This window comes from Oryx dammah, unplaced genomic scaffold (genome assembly GCF_014754425.2).
Source record: "Oryx dammah isolate SB20612 unplaced genomic scaffold, SCBI_Odam_1.1 HiC_scaffold_17, whole genome shotgun sequence".
Lineage (NCBI taxonomy): Eukaryota > Metazoa > Chordata > Mammalia > Artiodactyla > Bovidae > Oryx > Oryx dammah.
Window position 1 is genome coordinate 78,105,859 of NW_024070201.1, and position 18,896 is coordinate 78,124,754.

The window sequence follows — 18,896 nt, forward strand, 5'->3', positions numbered from 1 at the left end:
ATCCAGCTTCACAGGGCTTCTCCACACCCTGACTGTGAGTCAGGCGTCTGCTGCTGCTGCTCAGCTGCCAAGTCATGCCGACTCTTCCGGGCCTCATGGGCTGTAGCCCGCTAGGCTCCTCTGTCCCCAAGTTTGCTCAGATTCGGGCCCACTGAGTCAGTGGGGCTGTCCAACCATCGCATGCTCTGCCGCCCCTTCTCCTTTGCCTTCGGTATTCCCCATCATCGGCTTCTTTTGCGATAAGTTAGCTCCGGTGAGTCAGGCTTGCCTCCCATCTCACTCAGCTCCTTGGGACTGGCCGGTTTCTCTGAGGTTCCAGAGTCGGGGAGGGATGCAACAGGTGTGGGTGTGGCCAGCGTTCAGTATCCTGTGGAGAAGGCAGGATGGCCCCGCCCTAGAGGGATCCGAGGATCTTCCGGAGGTGGGGATATAACCGTCTGCTCTCCTTGTGACGCTGGCTGTCTCTGAGCAGCTCCAGCTGGAAACGCCCTCAGCCTGTCTTGAATTCTTCCTGCAAGGGAAGGCCCCTCATTCACCTCATTTTGGTTCCCGCCATCTTGCCCCAGGTCGTCCCGTGGGGTGGCGTCTTGAGAGCATCACACTCGGTGAGTGAGGCTGTCAGCCACTGGGGAGGCTGGCTTTCCCACTGAAGGCCCCGGTGCCAGGCTGAGTCCCCACCTCACTGCAGTGCCCTGCCCTTGAAGACCTTTGCTCCTGCTGTTTACTCTCTAAGTTGTGTCTGCCTCATTGTCACCCCATGGACTGTAGCCCGCCAGGCTCCTCTGTCCATGGGATTTCCCAGGCAGGAATACTGGAGTCAGTGGCTATTCCCTTCCTCAGGGGATCTTCCCGATCCAGGGACTGAACCTGTATCCCCTGCACCGGCAGTCGGATTCTTTGCCCCTGAGTCACCTGGAAGCCCAGGAAGTCCTTTAGGGTTCAGTTCAGTGCAGTTCAGTTGCTCAGTCGTGTCCAACTCTTTGCGACCCCATGAATCACAGCACGCCAGGCCTCCCTGTCCATCACCATCCCCCAGAGCCCACCCAAACTCACGTCCATCGAGTTGGTGATGCCATCCAACCATCTTATCCTCTGTCGTCCCCTTCTCTTCCAGCCCCCAATCCCTCCCAGGATCAGGGTCTTTTTCAATGAGTCAACTCTTCGCATGAGGTGGCCAAAGTATTGGAATTTCAGCTTCAGCATCACTCCTTCCAATGAACACCCAGGACTGATCTCCTTTATGATGGACTGGTTGGATCTCCTTGAAGTTCAAGGGACTCTCAAGAGTCTTCTCCAACACCACAGTTCAAAAGCATCAATTCTTCGGTACTCAGCTTTCTTCACAGTCCAACTCTCACATCCATACATGACCACTGGAAAAACCATAGCCTTGACTAGATGGACCTTTGTTGGCAAAGTAATGTCTCTGCTTTTGAAAATGCTATCTAGGTTGGTCATAACTTTCCTTCCAAGGAGTAAGCATCTGTTAATTTCATGGCTGCAGTCACCATCTGCAGTGATTTTGGAGCCCCCGAAAATAAAGTCTGACACTGTTTCCACTGTTTTCCCATCTATTTCCCATGAAGTTAGTTTAAATGAATTTGAGACGCTTGAGAACATGATGAATGTCTAGCAGATTCAAAGTGATTTATCCCCTTTCCATCTGTAAACAGGAGACTTTAGAGGTCGTCTCTGTTCCACAAGACTGGACCTGAGGTCCAGCAAGGCCAACTTGTCTCCGGTGACGGAAGCAGTCACCACTCATTCAGCGCTGACCATTGGCAGGGACCTTGACCCACTGTAGCCCAGTGCTTTGGCTGCCTGGTCGGGACCACAAACAGGTCTTTGTTTCAGCACTTATGGCTTGATCTGCCCCTAACGTTAGCTTCACTTCCACCCGATGGAAAGTTCTAGATCTTCAGGTACTTGGTGGGCTCTGGGTGCTCTGAAGACGTGTAAAGAAAAAATCAATTCAAATGCTCTTGAGAGAGGTAACACTTTGACTGAACTTCCAGTCTTCCAGCAGACTCTTGCTGTGTCTTGGGTGAAGGCAGAGGAGGAGGGAGCTGGGCTGCATTTGCAGAGGGCAGGGTGTGTGGGGCTGTAGGGGCTGGACGCCTGGTCTCCCTGGCAGATGTGACGTGCTGTCAGCTGCTCCCGCACTCAGCCCTCTGCCTTGTCTTCCCTCCGTGCTTCTTCCGATTCTCATCAGCCAAATTTCTGGGGAACCTGTTTACTTCTTCGCCTGCGACCTGGTTGCCTAGGGCTTTGAGGCAAACTTCACTCAGCAACTGGTGAAGTTAGGAGGCAGAGTCTGGGATTACAGGGCAGTGAGGAGGGGCTGGCACCCCTCTCTTGCTTCCCTGGTCTCCTGTGCCTCCTTGGTTCAAAGGGAAATTATTGTTCACAGAAAACTTTCTTGTTAAGCAAATGGCTTATTTTCATGGAATGATTGCATCCCAAAGGGAAATTATTGTTCACAGAAAACTTTCTTGTTAAGCAAATGGCTTATTTTCATGGAATGATTGCATCCCTAACCTCCTGAATCTGAGATGGTAGGAGACTGGCTGGAGCTTGCTCTCTTCTTAGTTTGTGTGATGGTTAATTTTATGTGTCGATTTGGCCAAGCAAAAGAACGCCTCGAGAGCTCATAAAAGGTTTCTGGGCATCTGTGAAGGGTTTCTGGAAGAGATCAGCATTATAGTTGGGGACTGAGTAAAGAAGATGACCCTCACCAGTGTGGGTGGGCAGCAGTCAGTCATTTGAGGGCCTGACTGGTGGCTCAGAGGTTAAAGTGTCTGCCTCCAGTGCGGGAGACCCGGGTTTGATCCCTGGGTTGGGAAGATCCCCTGGAGAAGGAAATGGCAATCCACTCCAGTATTCTTGCCTGGAGAATCCCATGGACGGAGAAACCTAGTAGGTTACAGTCTACGGGGTCGCAAAGAGTCGGACACGACTGAGCAACTTCACCTTCACCTTCACCTAGACCAAAAGGGTCAAGAAGGGGCGACTCGGCTTTTTCGGTTGGAGCTGGGAGTTCTGCTCTCAGACATGGCTCTTCCTGGTTCCCGAGCCTTCAGATTCCCACACGGCTTCCATCGGTGGCCCCTGGCTTTTCGGCTTTTGGATTCAGACTGAATTCTGTCTTCTCCTAATTCTCCAGCTTGCAGATGGCAGACTGTGGATCTCAGCTTTCATAACTGCATGAGCCAACTCTTATAATAAATCTCCATTTTTATCTCTCTGTATATACCCTATCGGTTCTGCCTCTCTGGAGAAGCCTATACAGTGTGTTAAGAAAAGTGATCTCAAACCTGTACATAAAGCTGGGAGGTGATTCCAGCATGATTGCTAGGCATTAATCAGTAGGTTCACCCGTGGGTTAACGAGTTTTTTAGGAAAACATTTCACTTTGGCATCTGTGAGTTTACAGGTGAACATTTTGTCTGGGAGAGGTGCAGTCTCTTCGGCTTCTTCACAGGGCTGAAGCCCAGCTCTGTGGCCCGCAACGCAACCTGCCTGGCTGCCCTTTCCCCTCCCTATCAGAACCTAAAATGGTCAGAGTTTGTTTTTCCCTATTTCCTCATTTATATCGTCCACATTCCTGATCCCATGCTTTTCTTCCTGTCCCCGAATGAGTCATAGAATGAAGTCATTCAGTGGATTAAGGAACTGGGGCTGAGGTGAGCCAGCAAAGCACCAAACACATTCACAGCCCTTCCCTGCTGCTTCCAGGGCCCCAGGAATGTTTGCAGGAGTGTGGGGACACCTCCACACTGGACTGGGGTTCAAGCTAATTTCATCTGAACCCTCCAAAGGCATGGAGCCTCAGCTGACGTCTGGGTTTCACAGAAAACTGCACCTCCTTTTCCCTCTCTTAAATCAGTAAGACTGATGTCTGTTTCAATAAAAGAAGGGTTTTATCTAAAAACATACAGATAGTTTCTGATTGAAAACAGATATATGGTCTTCGGTCTGTAATATTGCTTCAGTGGTCATGTGCATAGACACGATAGCTCACTACCGCTTTAGAGCACGTTTTAGTCCAAGGCTAATTAGGGATTTCTGTACTGGGGCCTCCGTTCTCTGCTGCAAAGTCAAGTGGCTACTCTCTTTCTTCTGTGGTTGAACGCCACGTGGATTATTTCTTCAGTAGCATTTATTCAGAAGGGCAACATACCTTGTAGAGCCTTATGGGGAAGGTCGCTTCGGTTGAAATATGTTGTTTTCACTGTTTGGCATTCAATGAGCCTTCCTATATTTGAGAACTCTCAAAACAGGAAGCAGATAGAGTCTAGCTCCCCCTTCTACCTCCTGGGGCTCTGTAAGATGAAAGTACGGATGGAGGAGATGAGTATCTGTGTGCTATCTATGCTGAATGTGGTTAATACATCAAGAGATATAGAATAGGCCAAGAAAGGCAGGATGGCAATTTATTTTTCCCTTCCAGATTGAGTTGGTGTGGTGTATTCTTGGTTACCAGAATACTTAGAGCTTTGGGACTTTGAAACGGTTAATATCCATGACGTGTATAACAGTACGCCATGTAACTGCATGATCTCAATAACGTGAATACAGATGCTTAGCTGTGAAAATGCACAAACGACCCCGGGAAGGACACGTCAGACGGTAAACTGCTCCTGATTATGAATGCCTTTGTTTTTGCTTCTGTGCTTTTTGCTTTCCTATTACGCACATGTGAACTTTTAAGAAACAAATGTTGCAGACCTTCTAAAAAGAGCTATAGACTAGCTAGGCTGCCAGACAGGTGAATGCTCCTGCTTAGGACCTGAGCCTCAAGGAGGTGAGGAAAGGTCTAGGATCAGCAGGAGATGTGGTTGGATGCTGTAGGGGGTGGGGTGGTGGCTAGAGCAGGTGGCTCTGTCCAGCGCTGAGTGGTGCTGAAAGCTCAGGGCAGTAATTGCAGCCACAGCCCTGGAGAACGCACGGAGGTGAAGCTCCTTATGGGGGCATCCTACACAGACGACCCTGTGGCAGGGGCTTAGCTGTGTCTTGCTGCTCTTGGTTCTTGTCCCGGCTGGGTTCTCTAGGCTTCTCTTCTACGCTATGGTCTTCTGGAGGCCTCCCTAACAAATTCTCTTTCTGCTTAGGTTAAGAACCCTAAGTAGTACAGCAGCCTTGACATCTTTATTCCTTAGGCTGTAGACTGGCGGGTTCAGCATGGGGATCATGATGGTGTAGAACACAGAGAGAATCTTGTTGTAGGCTGAAACACTTTCTGGGTTGGGTTGCAGATACACAAGGAACACGGACCCATAGAAAAGGCAGAGGGCAGTGAGGTGGGAGGCGCAGGTGGAAAAGGCCTTGCGCTGGGCCTCCAGGGACCTCATCCTACAGATGGTGACCAGGATGTAGGCATAAGAGGCCAAGATGACTGAGACTGCGGGGACAGTGATCAAGGTGGAAAAGATGAGCAAGATGACGTTGGCCACAGTGGTGTCTGAGCAGGCCAGTTGGAGTACAGGGGGGATGTCACAGAAGTAACGGTCAATGACGTTTGGACCACAGTAGGGCAAGCTGAAGACATCCCCTGTCTGCACTGCTGAAATGAATACCCCCGCAGCACAGGTGAGCCCCGCCAGCTGGACACACAAATGCTTGGACATGATGCTGTGGTAGAGGAGAGGGTGGCAGAAGGCTACAAATCGGTCATAGGCCATGATGGACAAGAGCACACACTCCCCAGAGCCGTGGAGGGTCATGAGGGCCATCTGGACCATGCAGCCCTCGAAGGAGATGGACTGGTCAGCAGTGAGGAAGCTGGTCAGCAACCTGGGGGTGAACAAGGAGGAATTGCAGACGTCAAGGAAGGAAAGCACGCTCAGGAGGAAGTACATGGGGGTGTGGAGGGTGGTGCTGGCTTGGATGACATCTATGAGGCCCAGGTTGCCCACCAGAGTCACCAAGTAGATCAGCAGAAAGGTGGCAAAGAGGAGCTGCTTTTGGTCTGCCTGGTCTGTGAGCCCCAGCAGGATGAATCTGGGCACTGTGGTGTGGTTTGTCCTGAGGCCATTCCACTGGTGTGTTTCCTACATGACAAAGAAGAAGAGAAACAAGAATGTTAACTCTCTCATCCAAGGGGTACCCTTCAATGTCTGTGTGCCCAGTTGCTCAGTGATGTCCATCTCTTTGCGATCCCATGAACTGTGGACCACCAGCCTCTCTGTCCACGGGATTTCCCTGGCAAGAATACTGAAATAGGTTGTCATTACCAACTCCATGGGATCTTCCTGACCCAGGGATCAGACCCTTGTTTCTTGTACCTCCTCCATTGACAGGTGGGTTCTTCACCACTGCACCATCTTGGAAGCCCATAGCCTTTAATATCTCCTACTCATCTCACCATAGAGCTGCCAGAACTTACACAGGACTGGGAAAGAGACTCTTGGAGGGCACAAACAGAACCTTGAGCAATAGGACCCAGGAGAAAGGAGCAGGGACCCCAAAAGAGACTGATCCAGACTTGCCTGTGAGTCTCCAGGAATCTCCAGAGGAGGCGTGGGTTGGCAGTGGCCTGCTGTGGGGCTGGGGGCACTGAGTATAGCAGTACATGCATGGGAGCTTTGGAAGGAGGTCACCATTGTCTTCATTGCCTCCACCATAGTTTGGCCACAGTAAATAGCAGGGAGGGAACACAGCTCCATCCATCAACAGAAAGTGAGGTGAAGTTGAAAGTGAAGTTGCTCAGTTGTGTCCGACTCTGTGACTCCATGGACTGTAGCCTACCAGGTTCCTCTGTCCATGGGATTTTCCAGGCAAGAATACTGGAGTGGGGTGCCATTTCCTTCTCCAGGGGATCTTCCTGACCCAGGGACTGAAGCCGGGTCTCCCTCATTGCAGGCAGATGCTTAACCATCTAAGCTACCAGGGAAAAATTGGATTAAAGTTTTACTGAGCATGGCCCCGCCCATCGAACAAGACCCAGTTTCCCCCTCAGTCAGTCTCTCCCATCAGGAAGCTTCCATCAGCCTCCTATCCTTCTCCATCAGAGGGCAGACAGAAGGGATACCACAATCACAGAAAACTAACCAATCTAATCACATGGACCACAGCCTCGTCTAACTTAATGAACCTATGAGCCATGCTGTGTAGGGCCACCCAAGATGGGCAGGTCACGGTGGAGAGGTCTGACAAAGTGTGGTCCACTGGAGAAGGGGATGGCAAGCCATTTCAGTATTCTTGCCTTGAGAGCCCCATGAATAGCATGAAAAGGCAAAATAATAGGATACTGAATGAGGAACTCCCCAGGTTGGTAGGTGCCTAAATGCTACTGGAGATCAGTGGAGAAATAACTCCAGAAAGAATGAAGGGATGGAGCCAAAGCAAAAACAACACCCAGATGTGGATGTGATTGGTAATAGAAGCAAGGTCTGATGCTGTAAAGAGCAATATTGCATAGGAACCTGAAATGTTAGGTCCGTGAATCAAGGCAAATCGGAAGTGGTCAAACAGGAGATGGCAAGAGTGAATTTCGACATTCTAGGAATCAGCAAACTAAAATGGACTGGAATGGGTGAATTTAACTCAGATGACCATTATATCTACTACTGTAGGCAGGAAACCCTTAGAAGAAATGGAGTAGCCATCGTGGTCAACAAAAGAGTCTGAAATGCAATACTTGGATGCAATCTCAAAAATGACAGAATGATCTCTGTTCATTTCCAAGGCAAACCATTCAATATCACGGTAATCCAAGTCTATGCCCCAACCAGTAACACTGAAGAAGCTGAACGGTTCTGTGGAGACCTACAAGACCTTCTGGAACTAACAGTGAAAAAAGATGTCCTTTTCATTATAAGGGACTGGAATGCAAAAGTAGGAAGTCAAGAAACATCTGGAGTAACATGCAAATTTGGCCTTGGAATACAGAATGAAGCAGGGCAAAGGCTAACAGTTTTGTCAAGAGAACACCCTGGTCATAACAAACAGTGTCTTCCAAGAACACAGGAGAAGATTCTACACATGGACATCACCAGAGGGTCAACACCGAAATCAGGTTGATTATATTCTTTGCAGCCAAAGATGGAGAAGCTCTATACAGTCAGCAAAAAAAGACCAGGAGCTGACTGTGGCTCAGATCATGAACTCCTTATTGCCAAATTCAGACTTAAATTGAAGAAAGTGGGGAAAACCACTAGACCAGTTAGGTATGACCTAAATCAAATCCCTTATGATTATACAGTGGAAGTGAGAAATAGATTTAAGGGACTAGATCTGATAGAGTGCCGGAAGAACTACACACGGAGGTTCATGGCATTGAACAGGAGACAGGGATCAAGACCATCTCCAAGGAAAAGAAACACAAGGAAGCAAAATGGCTGTCTGAGGAGGCCTTACAAATAGCTGTGAAAAGAAGGGAAGCCAGAGAAGCAAAGGAGAAAAGGAAAGATAGACCCATTTGAATGCAGAGTTCCAAAGAACAGCAAGGAGAGATAAGAAAGCTTTCCTCAGTGATCAGTGCAAAGAAATAGAGGAAAACAATAGAATGGGAAAGACTAAAGATCACTTCAAGAAAGTTAAAGATACTAAAGGAACACTATTTTTCTGGGCTCCAAAATCACTGCAGATGGTGATTGCAGCCATGAAATTAAAAGACGCTTACTCCTTGGAAGCAAAGTTCTGACCAACCTAGACAGCATATTCAAAAGCAGAGACATCATCATTTTGTCAACAAAGGTCCATCCGTCAAGGCTATGATTTTTCCTGTGGTCATGTATGGATGTGAGAGTTGGACTGTGAAGAAAGCTGAGTGCTGAAGAATTGATGCTTTTGAACTGTGGTGTTGGAGAAGACTCTTGAGAGTCCCTTGGACTGGAAGGAGATCCAACCAGTCCATTCTAAAGGAGATCAGTCCTGAGTGTTCATTGGAAGGACTGATGATGAAGCTGAAACTCCAATACTTTGACCATCTGATACGAAGAGCTGACCCATGTGAAAAGACCCTGATGCTGGCAAAGATTGAGGGCAGGAGGAGAAGGGGATGACAGAGGATGAGATGGTTGGATGGCATCACCGACTCAATGGACATGGGTTGGGGTGGACTCCAGGAGTTGGTGATGGACAGGGAGGCCTGGTGTGCTGCGATTCATGGGGTCACAAAGGGTCGGACACGACTGAGCGACTGAACTGAACTCAACTGAAGGGAACATTTTATACAAAGATGGGCACAATAAAGGACAGAAATGGTATGGACCTAATAGAAGCAGAAGATATTAAGAAGAGGAGGCAAGAATACACAGAATAACTATACAAAAGAGATTATGACCCAGATAATCATGATGGTGTGATCACTCACCTAGAGCCAGACATCCTGGAATGTGAAGTCAAGTGGGCCTTAGGAAGCATCACTACAAACAAAGCTAGTGGAGGTGATGGAATTCCAGTGGAGCTGTTTCAAATCCTGAAAGATGATGCTGTGAAAGTGCTGCACTCAATATGCCAGCAAGTTTGGAAAACTCAGCAGTGGCCACAGGACTGGAAAAGGTCAGGTTTCATTCCAACCCATAGAAAGGCAATGCCAAAGAATGCTCAGACTACCACACAATTGTACTCATCTCACACACTAGTAAAGTAATGCTCAAAATTCTCAAAGCCAGGCTTCAGCAATACATGAACCGTGAACTTCCAGATGTTCAAGCTGGTTTTAAAAAAGGCAGAGGAACCAGAGATCAAATTGCCAACATCCACTGGATCAACAAAAAAGCAAGAGAGTTCCAGAAAAACATCTATTTCTGCTTTCTTGACTATGCCAAAGCCTTTGACTGTGTGGATCACAATAAACTGTTGAAAATTCTGAAAGAGATGGGAATACCAGACCACCTGACCTGCCTCTTGAGAAACCTATATGCAGGTCAGGAAGCAGCAGTTAGAACTGGACATGGAACAACAGACTGGTTCCAAATAGGAAAAGGAGTACGTGAAGGCTTTATATTGTCACCCTGCTTATTTAACTTATATGCAGAGTACATCATGAGAAACGCTGGGCTGGAGGAAGCACAAGGTGGAATCAGGGTTGCCAGGAGAAATATCAATAACCTCAGATATGCAGATGATACCACCCTTATGGCAGAAAGTGAAGAACTAAAGAGCCTCTTGATGAAAGTGAAAGAGGAGAGTGGAAAAGTTGGCTTAAAGCTCAACATTCAGAAAACGAAGATCATGGCATCCGGTCCCATCACTTCATGGCAAATAGATGGAGAAACAGTGGAAAGAGTGTCAGACTTTATTTTGTGGGGCTCCAAAATCACTGCAGATGGTGATTGCAGCCATGAAATTAAAAGATGCTTACTCTTTGGAAGGAAAATTATGACCAACCTAGACAGCATATTGAAAGGCAGAGACATTACTTTGCCAACAAAAGTCCGTCTAGTGAAGGCTATGGTTTTTCCAGTGGTCATGTATGGATGTGAGAGTTGGACTATAGAGAAAGCTGAGAGCTGAAGAATGATGCTTTTGACTGTGGTGTGGAGAAGACTCTTGAGAGTCCCTTGGACTGCAAGGAGATCCAACTAGTCCATACTAAAGGAAATCAGTCCTGAATATTCATTGGAAGGAGTGATGCTCAAGCTGAAACTCCAATACTTTGGCCACCTGATGGGAAGAGCTGACTCACTGGAAAACTGACTCATTGGGGAAGACCCTGATGCTGGGAAAGATTGAGGGCAGGAGGAGAAGGGGACAACAGAGGATGAGATGGTTGATGGCATCACTGACTCAATGGCTGTGACTTTGAGTGAACTCTGGGGGGCGGTGATAGACAGGGAGGCCTGGCGTGCTGCTGTCCATGGGGGTTACAAGATTTGGACATGACTGAGTGACTGAACTGGGAACTGAAGAACTGAAGAGTGCCTTCTCCTTCTTAGTGGCAGACTGCTCTCCAAATCCCACACTAATCCCATGACGTCACCACCCGGCTTTGTGTGATGTCATTGTGTGATGTCACACAGTGTGTGCTAAGTCTTCCGAGTCCCTCTTAAGACAACGTCTAAATTACTCATCTTTCAGATGCTCTCTGTGAAACACCCCCATGCTACCCTGCTTTCCATTTACCCTTTAGCCAATCTGAACAGCTTACTTCTACAAGCATACCATGTTATTGCAAATGTCTAAGTTCTCACAAATTCTATATTATCCCCTTGGAATATCCTTGGATCTCTCTGTATACAGCTTGAGGTCTGTTCCTTTCCTCTCTCCCCTGAATTTCACAGATACTCTTTTAGCTGAATTAATTGGACCATACTTTAACATAAAAAATGCCCATCCAATATTACTCAGCCATAAAAAAAAGAATGAAATAATCCCAGCAACAAGGATGGACCCAGAGATTATCACACTCAGTGACCTGCCTGATGTGGGTCTGCTTCCCATTCTTCCACACTTGGGGACGTGATCATGGCAAGTTACTTGGAGAAAGCTGGGTCCTATGGACTCATCTGCAAAGTGCAAAGGACAGCTCTTGGCTGGGTTTAGAGATTCACAGATGGTAAAGACAGAGGGACTTTGAAAAGAATGAGGTGCTTATAATAATCCTGGCTGGTGGTGGAGGGAGGAGGAAATATTATGATGGCGGAGACAAATATTCGTCGAATGTCTGCTCTGGGCTGTTCTCCAGGCTGGGTGCCCCCCTCTACCCTGACCTCATCTGAGCGGTGAGTAACCTGCTTGAGGTCCCAAATGGATGACCTCCTGTTTGAACCTGGATGACCACAGAGAGAGGCTCGACATCATCCCCTCTTCACTGCATAGGAATCACAGCCTCTGGAAAGAAAGCAAAGAACAGCGGCTGGGAAATGACATCATGAGGATCGAGAGACGGTATAGGGTAACTAGAGAAGAGGAGTGCCGTGCCGTGCTTACTCACTCAGCCATGTCTGACTCTTTATGATGCCATGGACCACAGCCTGCTAGGCTTCTCTGTCCATGGGGATTCTCCAGGCAAGAATACTGGAGTGGGTTGCCATGTCATCCTCCAGGGGATCATCCCAACCCAGGGATGGAACCCAGGTCTCCCAGATTTCAGGCAGATTCTTTACTGACTGATCCACCGGGGAAACCCGGAGAAGAACAGTAAAACCCGTTAATTCAGGCAGCCTAAGCCAGGCACGGAAACTACAAATAACTCAGAACAGAACACATCCTAAGTATAGTATGAGCTTCTTACAAGAGACCTTTCAAGGGAAGTCATTGTTCTCCCACCTTGGGTTTCAGATGTCGATTCCAGCTCAGCCCTCGGATTACAGGAGGATCCTGGACTTTCACCCTTCACCCAGCCTCCAGCCTCCAAGGCTGACCCAGATGTGCGGCCTTTCTTCCACTTCCAGAGGACTTGATTGGCAGTTCCTGCCCTCTGTGGACGATCTCTTGGCTCCCATAAGGGAAATCAGGGCCCCAACAGCATCCAGCCTCTGAAGCCACACCTTTCGGCGTCTCCCCAGCAATGACTCGAGGCAGAGCTCTGATCCCCTTCCAAGAGCTGACTCAGCTGGGAACTCACCAAGAGGGTACATGAAAATGTTGAGTGAATCAGTTTCATTGAATTTCGGGGTGGATAGAGGTACAGTGAGAACAAGGGGATTACCTTTCAATAATTTCTGTTTTTGATTTGAATGGAAATAGGTTTCTATGGTACAAAATTCAGAAGGGACTACAGTGAAAATAAGCCCTCCCATCCTCTTGCTTATGAGTCTCCAGTCACTCACCTCTCTTCTTAAAATCTATCAGTGTCTTATGGATTTGTCCATGGCTAGTCATTGCTTAGATGAGCGTGTGTATATATATATATATATATATATATACTCCTTTTCTTTTAAAATATACAAATGGCAGCAAGCCATGTCCATTGTTCTGAATCTTGTTTTTCTTTTTAAGCCACATATCTTAGAGATCTTTCCATGTTAGTAATTAAGTGTGGCCCACTTTCTCCCCAAAGATGTATTATAAATGTTCCTTTTAAGAAGTCTCCTGCTGAGGAATATTTAGGTAGTTGCTCCTCTTTTACAGTTACCAATAGTACTCGTCTTAAAGTGCCTTTAGAGTAAAGCAATTTGGAATCTAGAGTCATGAAGTGAAGTCGCTCAGTCGTGTCCGACTCTTTGCAACCCCATGGACTGTAGCCCACCAGGCTCCTCTGTCCATGGGATTTTCCAGGCAAGAATAACTGGAGTGGGTTGCCATTTCCTTCTCCAGGAGATCTTCCTGACCCTTGATTGAACCTGCGTCTCCCGCATTGTAGGCAGACACTTTACCGTCTGAGCCAGCAGGGAAGTCCTTGGTGACGAGTCATGAAACTCACAATAAAAATATTAGCATACAGCCTCCGATTTAGTTACCATTCAGAGAGCTTCCAGTCTTGCTGGACTTTCCACCATTTCCTTTTTTTGGGGAAGAAGAAAATTGGTGCTTCTGGGAGGGACCTTGCTTGCCTTCCGCTTGCTTCATTTTCTTTTCCCTCCTGGCCAAATGGAACCGATGTTCACGAAACGTGGGCGCTGACCTCCAGCGTCTGGTCACCAAGGAGAGACAGCACACCTACGGCATCTCTGGGTGCCCCTGAGAAAGGCAGAGTCTGGCTCCTCCCAGCCCGCCAGCATTTTCACAGGACCCACAGCTGATTCCTGTTTTGATTAGGGTCTGAGACACTCTGACTAGCAGCCTGAGTGGATCTGGCTCTTGGGCCAGCTGGCTGCTGGTGGGGAAGGACAGAGGTGAGGAGCCTCCCGGTCCCCTGTTTGTAAGACTCTGTGTTGAGGCTGACCCAGAAAGGGACCACACATTTGGCGGCAGCATCTGAAAGGGACTTGGGAGGCTGATGAGGGGAGTGTCATGATTTGCTGGAGGGGAAAGCCCCTGAGAACCAGACATTCTCCTTCTAGTCTGAGTGCGAGGGTGTCAGAGGGAAGCCTGCCCAGCGGCGGTCTCCAGCCTTGCACAGGGGCGAACCTCACTGTCCTCCTTATTGGACTTTCTGGTCCATACATATGTCCAAAGAGCAGAGTCAGCACTTGCTTGAACTAGTTTTTTTTTTTTTTTTAATATATTTTTATATAAGTGAGTAGAAGAGAAGTATGTAACTTAAGAACCAGGGCTAAGGGCTACCTCACTGATGCGATGTCACTGGACCTTAGAACGCAGGAGGACGCAGACTTTGAATATATCACGTGGAGAACCCAGCTCTGCGGAGTTGTGGCGGACATCTAAGTGGCCTAGAACAGCTGGGGGACAAAGAGACTCTACAGCGCTCTTCCTGCAGCCAGCCCCATCTCCCAACCATCGCAAATGCACCGCCGAGTAGATGAACTTTTACTGCTTTTCAGAAGGGTTTCTTCAGTCCTTTGCTGGAGCCTGAGGCTGTTGCCTTGGTCCTGGAAAGTGCTATTGCCTAGAAGTTAAGAGCATGGAGCTTGGGATTGGCCAGATCTGAATTTGAATCCCAGTACTCCTGCCTGGAAAATCCCATGGATGGAGGAGCCTGGTGGGCTGCAGTCCATGGGGTCGCTGAGGGTCGGACACGACTGAGCGACTTCACTTTCACTTTTCACTTTCATTCATTGGAGAAGGAAATGGCAACCCACTCCAGTGTTCTTGCCTGGAGAATCCCAGGGACGGGGGAGCCTGGTGGGCTGCCGTCTATGGGGTCGCACAGAGTCGGACACGACTGAACTGACTTAGCAGCAGCAGCAGCAGCAGCAGCCTGCCCTTAGTCCTTTTGTGACCTGGGACAAGTAATTTAGCCTCACTCAATTTTCCTTCTGCAAAGTGGTCCTACCATTAGGATTGCCGTGAGGACTGAATAAGATGACACATTTGAAGCCCTTGTCTGTGTGTTTGGCAGACGGTAAGTACAGATGGTCCCTGACTTATGATGATTCAACTTAAGTCTCTTGAACTTTATGATGATACAAGAGCAATACACATTCAGTAGAAACCATACTGTTCATTTTGACTTGGATCTTCCCAGCCCTCTCAACATGCTGTAAGATACTCTCTTGTGCTTCTGAGTAGTGGCAGTGATTGCAAAACGACCGATACACTTACAGCCATTCTGGACCCAGACAATCATTCTGGTTTTTACTTTCAGCACAATATTCAACAAACTACATGAGCTATTCAATGCCCTATTAGAAAACAGATTCTGTGTTAGATGATTTTACTTAAATGTTGGCTAATGGAAGCGTTCTCAGCACCTCTGAGGTACAGCGGCCTAAAGCTATGATGTTCAGTGTGATGGGTGTATTAAAAGCGTTTCACCTAATGATATTTTCAACTTATGCCTGGTTCACTGGGACCAACCTTACTGTCAGTTAAAGAAGATCTACCTTCAAGGCTTGTTATTAATTCTAAGTGGGCGCTTGAGGGTAAGTGGGGAGACAGGAAGCAGGAGGAGAGGTGGGGTCACCTGTGAGCTCAGTGACCTGCGGGGGAGCAGTGACCATCTCCCTGAGTCCAGTCTGGAGGCCCTGGGCTGTGGCCTTCCCTCCCTGTGACTTTGGTGCGTCCGAGCGGCTCCAGGGGCTGGTGGCCCTTTGGCTGTCTCCTCCTCTGAAGCCTCTGGATGAGCTCTTATCTGGCCTTCCCACCCGGGCCCGTGAGAATTGCCTCATTTTTGATAGTCCCAGGGGCTGAGCAGGAAGCCAGTGACTGGTGGTCCAGGACACCCAGACAATGATGCCTGGAGACGCAGATCCTATTGGTGCTGAGGTCTGGGAACCTCGCGGGCCCAGCCCAGGGCTGACCGCTTCACTCACGGAGTCTCTCCCCTGAGGGCCTCCACCCAGAGCTTAGAGAGCGTGAGCCTCCCGAGAGTGAGCTCTGTACGGAAAGCCATCTGGGAGCGCTCACGGAGCCGGCTTCCGAGGGGCCTGAGGCTATTATCTTTGTTTGTCTCCTGAACAGCGGAGAGGTGGTTAGTGATCTCTCCCTCTCTCTCATAAGACAAGCCTGAGACCCCAGTGAGGCTCACTAACTTTTTTCTGATCTCGCTGCAAATCACAGGTAATAACAAGTAACTGGTAAAATGTTGCAATGGTTTTTTTCATTTTATCTTCATAAAATCCTCAGAGATCTGAGCGGTAAACATTATTGTCCACATGTTATGGGAGGGGAAAACAGAGGCTCAGGGAAGTGACGTGACCAGTCCAAGGTCATAACTGATATGTGGCACGGGCAGGACCCAAAGCCAGGCTCGGTAAACCTTTGATCTTTGCTTCCTCCACAGCTCCCGGACTCTAGGAGTTCAGTCATCCTGGAATTACTCAATATTATGGGTCTTGTTTAGAGAAATAATGTTTTAAAGAGAGGCACATGCAATTCAGCATCCTACTCTTTGCTATAGCCCCACTGTTCTTGATGAGGTTCCTGTCCTGTTCATCGGCAGCAATTCTGACAAGAGAATCCCTACTCTTTTCCCTGGAGAATTATGACCCCTGCAGGAATGGAAATCCTGTTTGTTTTTTTTTAAATTTAATATAATTTAAAAATAACATTTAAACATGCATACGATTGAAACTACATTTGGTTTTTTCCTTTTCACTTTATGTTTTTGCTGCACTGCACGGCGTGTGGGATTTTAGTTCCCCCACGAGGGACTGAAGCCCTGCCCTCTGCATTGGAGGCATGGAACCGTACCCCCCAGGCCCCCAGGGAAGTCCCTGGGGTCCTGTCTGTCAGCAGACTCGGAGCCTGTTGCTGGATTCCAAATGGGTGTCTGCAGTATGCTGCCCTCACCCTGCGCAGCGTCACTTGTTGCCCTGGGGGCTCTCTGCCTGCCTCTCTCCCCATTTTTAAACTTATTTTTTCAATTGGAGGATAGTTGCTTTACGATGTTGTGTAGGTTTCTGTTGCACAACAATGGAATCAGCCATAATTTTACGTATATTTATACGCCCTCCCTCCCGTGCCTCTGCCCGCCCCCCTCCCACCCCTCTGGGCCGTCACTGAGCAGGCTGAGCCCCCTGAGTTACACAGCAGCTCCCCACGCTGCCTCTTTCGCACACGGTCGTGTGCGTCTGTCACGGCCGCTTTCCCGGTTTGTCCCACCCTCTCCTTCCCTCGCTGTGTCCGCAGTCCGCTTCTACCTCTGCATCTCCATTCCTTCCCTGTAAACAGGTTCATCAGCACCATTTTTCTAGATTCCATGTTTATGGATTAATATACCACGTTAGTCTTTTTCTTTCTGAGTTACTTCACGCTGTATGGCCGGCTCTAGGTTTATCCATCTCACAACAACTGACTCAAGCCCCTTCTTTTTCGTGGCTGAGTAATATTCCCCTGGGCACACGAGCTGTAGCCTCTTTATCCTTTCCTCTGTTAATGGACCACTAGGGGGGCTTCTGGGTTCTGGCTGTTGTAAATAGTGCTGTGATGAACACTGGCGTACCTGCATCTCTCTGAATTGTGGTTTTCTGTGGGTATATGCCCAGGATTGCTGGATCATATGGTAGTTTCACTCCTAGTTTTTTTTAGAGTCTCCGTGCTGTTCTCCATAGTGGCTGCCTCAGTTTACATTCCACCAGCAGGGCAAGAGGGGTCCCGTTCCTCCCCTCATTTTCGCCCTGCTCTGGATCAGTATCACACCTTCGGGGCCCCTCGCCCACTCTTCCTTCTTTGTGCCTCTCACCTCCTGGAGCTCTGGTGGCACTGACTGCTTGTCCCAAATTAGCCCTGTCGTTACCCCAGGCTTGGGCGTTTTCCTGCATGGCCGGCATGTCTTTCTTGCAGCTGCTGCTCCTGGATCTGTCTCCGGTCACCTGTAATATCCCACCTTTCTCCCAGTGGGTTTCTGTGACTTCATTTTCCATTTCTATCTGGCGGCAAGGACCTGAGTCATGCCCGAGGGGCCCTGAGATGTGACAGCCCTTTGCTTTCTGTATCTCGAGGCTCAGGCTGAACATCCTTCCATCCGAGGGACCTGCAATTCGTGTTTGTATTATTTAAGAAAAATTCCACCACAGGATGTAAGAGAAAGTAAGGAGAGAGCCAAGGACCCTGCAAGAAAGAAAGTAGACAGTGTGTGTGATGAATATTTATAGGAAGGCATGAAAGGACTGTGAAACAGTACATATTTATGAGGCGACGAGGCAGTTTCTCAAAGCGCTCAAAACGTGTGAGCTTGTAAACTGGCATCACTGGCTGATGCCCATTTTTGGTCCCACCTGTTTTCTGCCCAAGACATGGAATTAAAAGGCACCGTTGCTTAGCAAGTTGCTGGTGAGCTAGAGCTCTGGGTGAGGCTTACTTTCTCCTGCCTTTTTCTGACGGGCGCCTGTTGGCTCCGGGCACCTTCTGTCCTCCGGGCACCTTCATCCTCTGGCATCCTTGTCTGCCCTCAGCTCAGTGTTCTCGTGATCGTATGTCAGTGGGAACGCGGACGTGTCAGAGAGGAGGAGGAGAGAGTGACAGGAGGGGAGTTGGAGGCACACGCACACACACACACACACACAGACAGACAGACACAGACATACACAGACAGACACACAGACACACACAGACAGACAGACACAGACACACACACACAGACAGACACACACACACAGACACACAGACACACACAGACAGACACACAGACACACACACACAGACAGACAGACACACACAGACACACACACACAGACAGACACACAGACACACACAGATAGACACACAGACACACACACAGACAAACACATGCAGACACAGACAGACAGACAGACACACAGACAGACACACACATGCAGACACAGACAGACACACACATGCAGACACAGACAGACACACAGACACACACACAGACACAGACAGACAGACACACAGATACACAGACAGACACACACACACAGACACACAGACAGACAGACACACACACAGACAGACACAGACACACAGACACACACACACAGACA

At 48.6% G+C, this 18,896-nt stretch overlaps 1 protein-coding gene across 1 annotated transcript; it reads right to left on the reverse strand.

Annotated features, from left to right (window-relative positions):
* Window positions 1-5,087: 5,087 nt before the first annotated feature.
* Window positions 5,088-18,331, reverse strand: LOC120876008 (olfactory receptor 1052-like). The gene is made up of 2 exons (XM_040257734.1): window positions 18,254-18,331; window positions 5,088-6,050 (listed from the first exon to the last, which is right to left on the reverse strand). Exons 1-2 carry the CDS (start codon window positions 18,329-18,331, stop codon window positions 5,088-5,090), a joined length of 1,041 nt encoding a protein of 346 aa, XP_040113668.1.
* Between the last annotated feature and the right edge of the window lie 565 nt (window positions 18,332-18,896).

Coding starts and splice junctions, on each gene's coding strand:
- LOC120876008 (XM_040257734.1), bottom strand. CDS start 18,331: ATGCCAGAGGATGAAGGTGCCCGGAGGACAGAAGGTGCCCGGAGCCAA. Junction 6,051..18,253: donor TCAGAAAAAGGCAGGAGAAA/GTAAGCCTCACC, acceptor TTTGTCATGTAG/GAAACACACCAGTGGAATGG.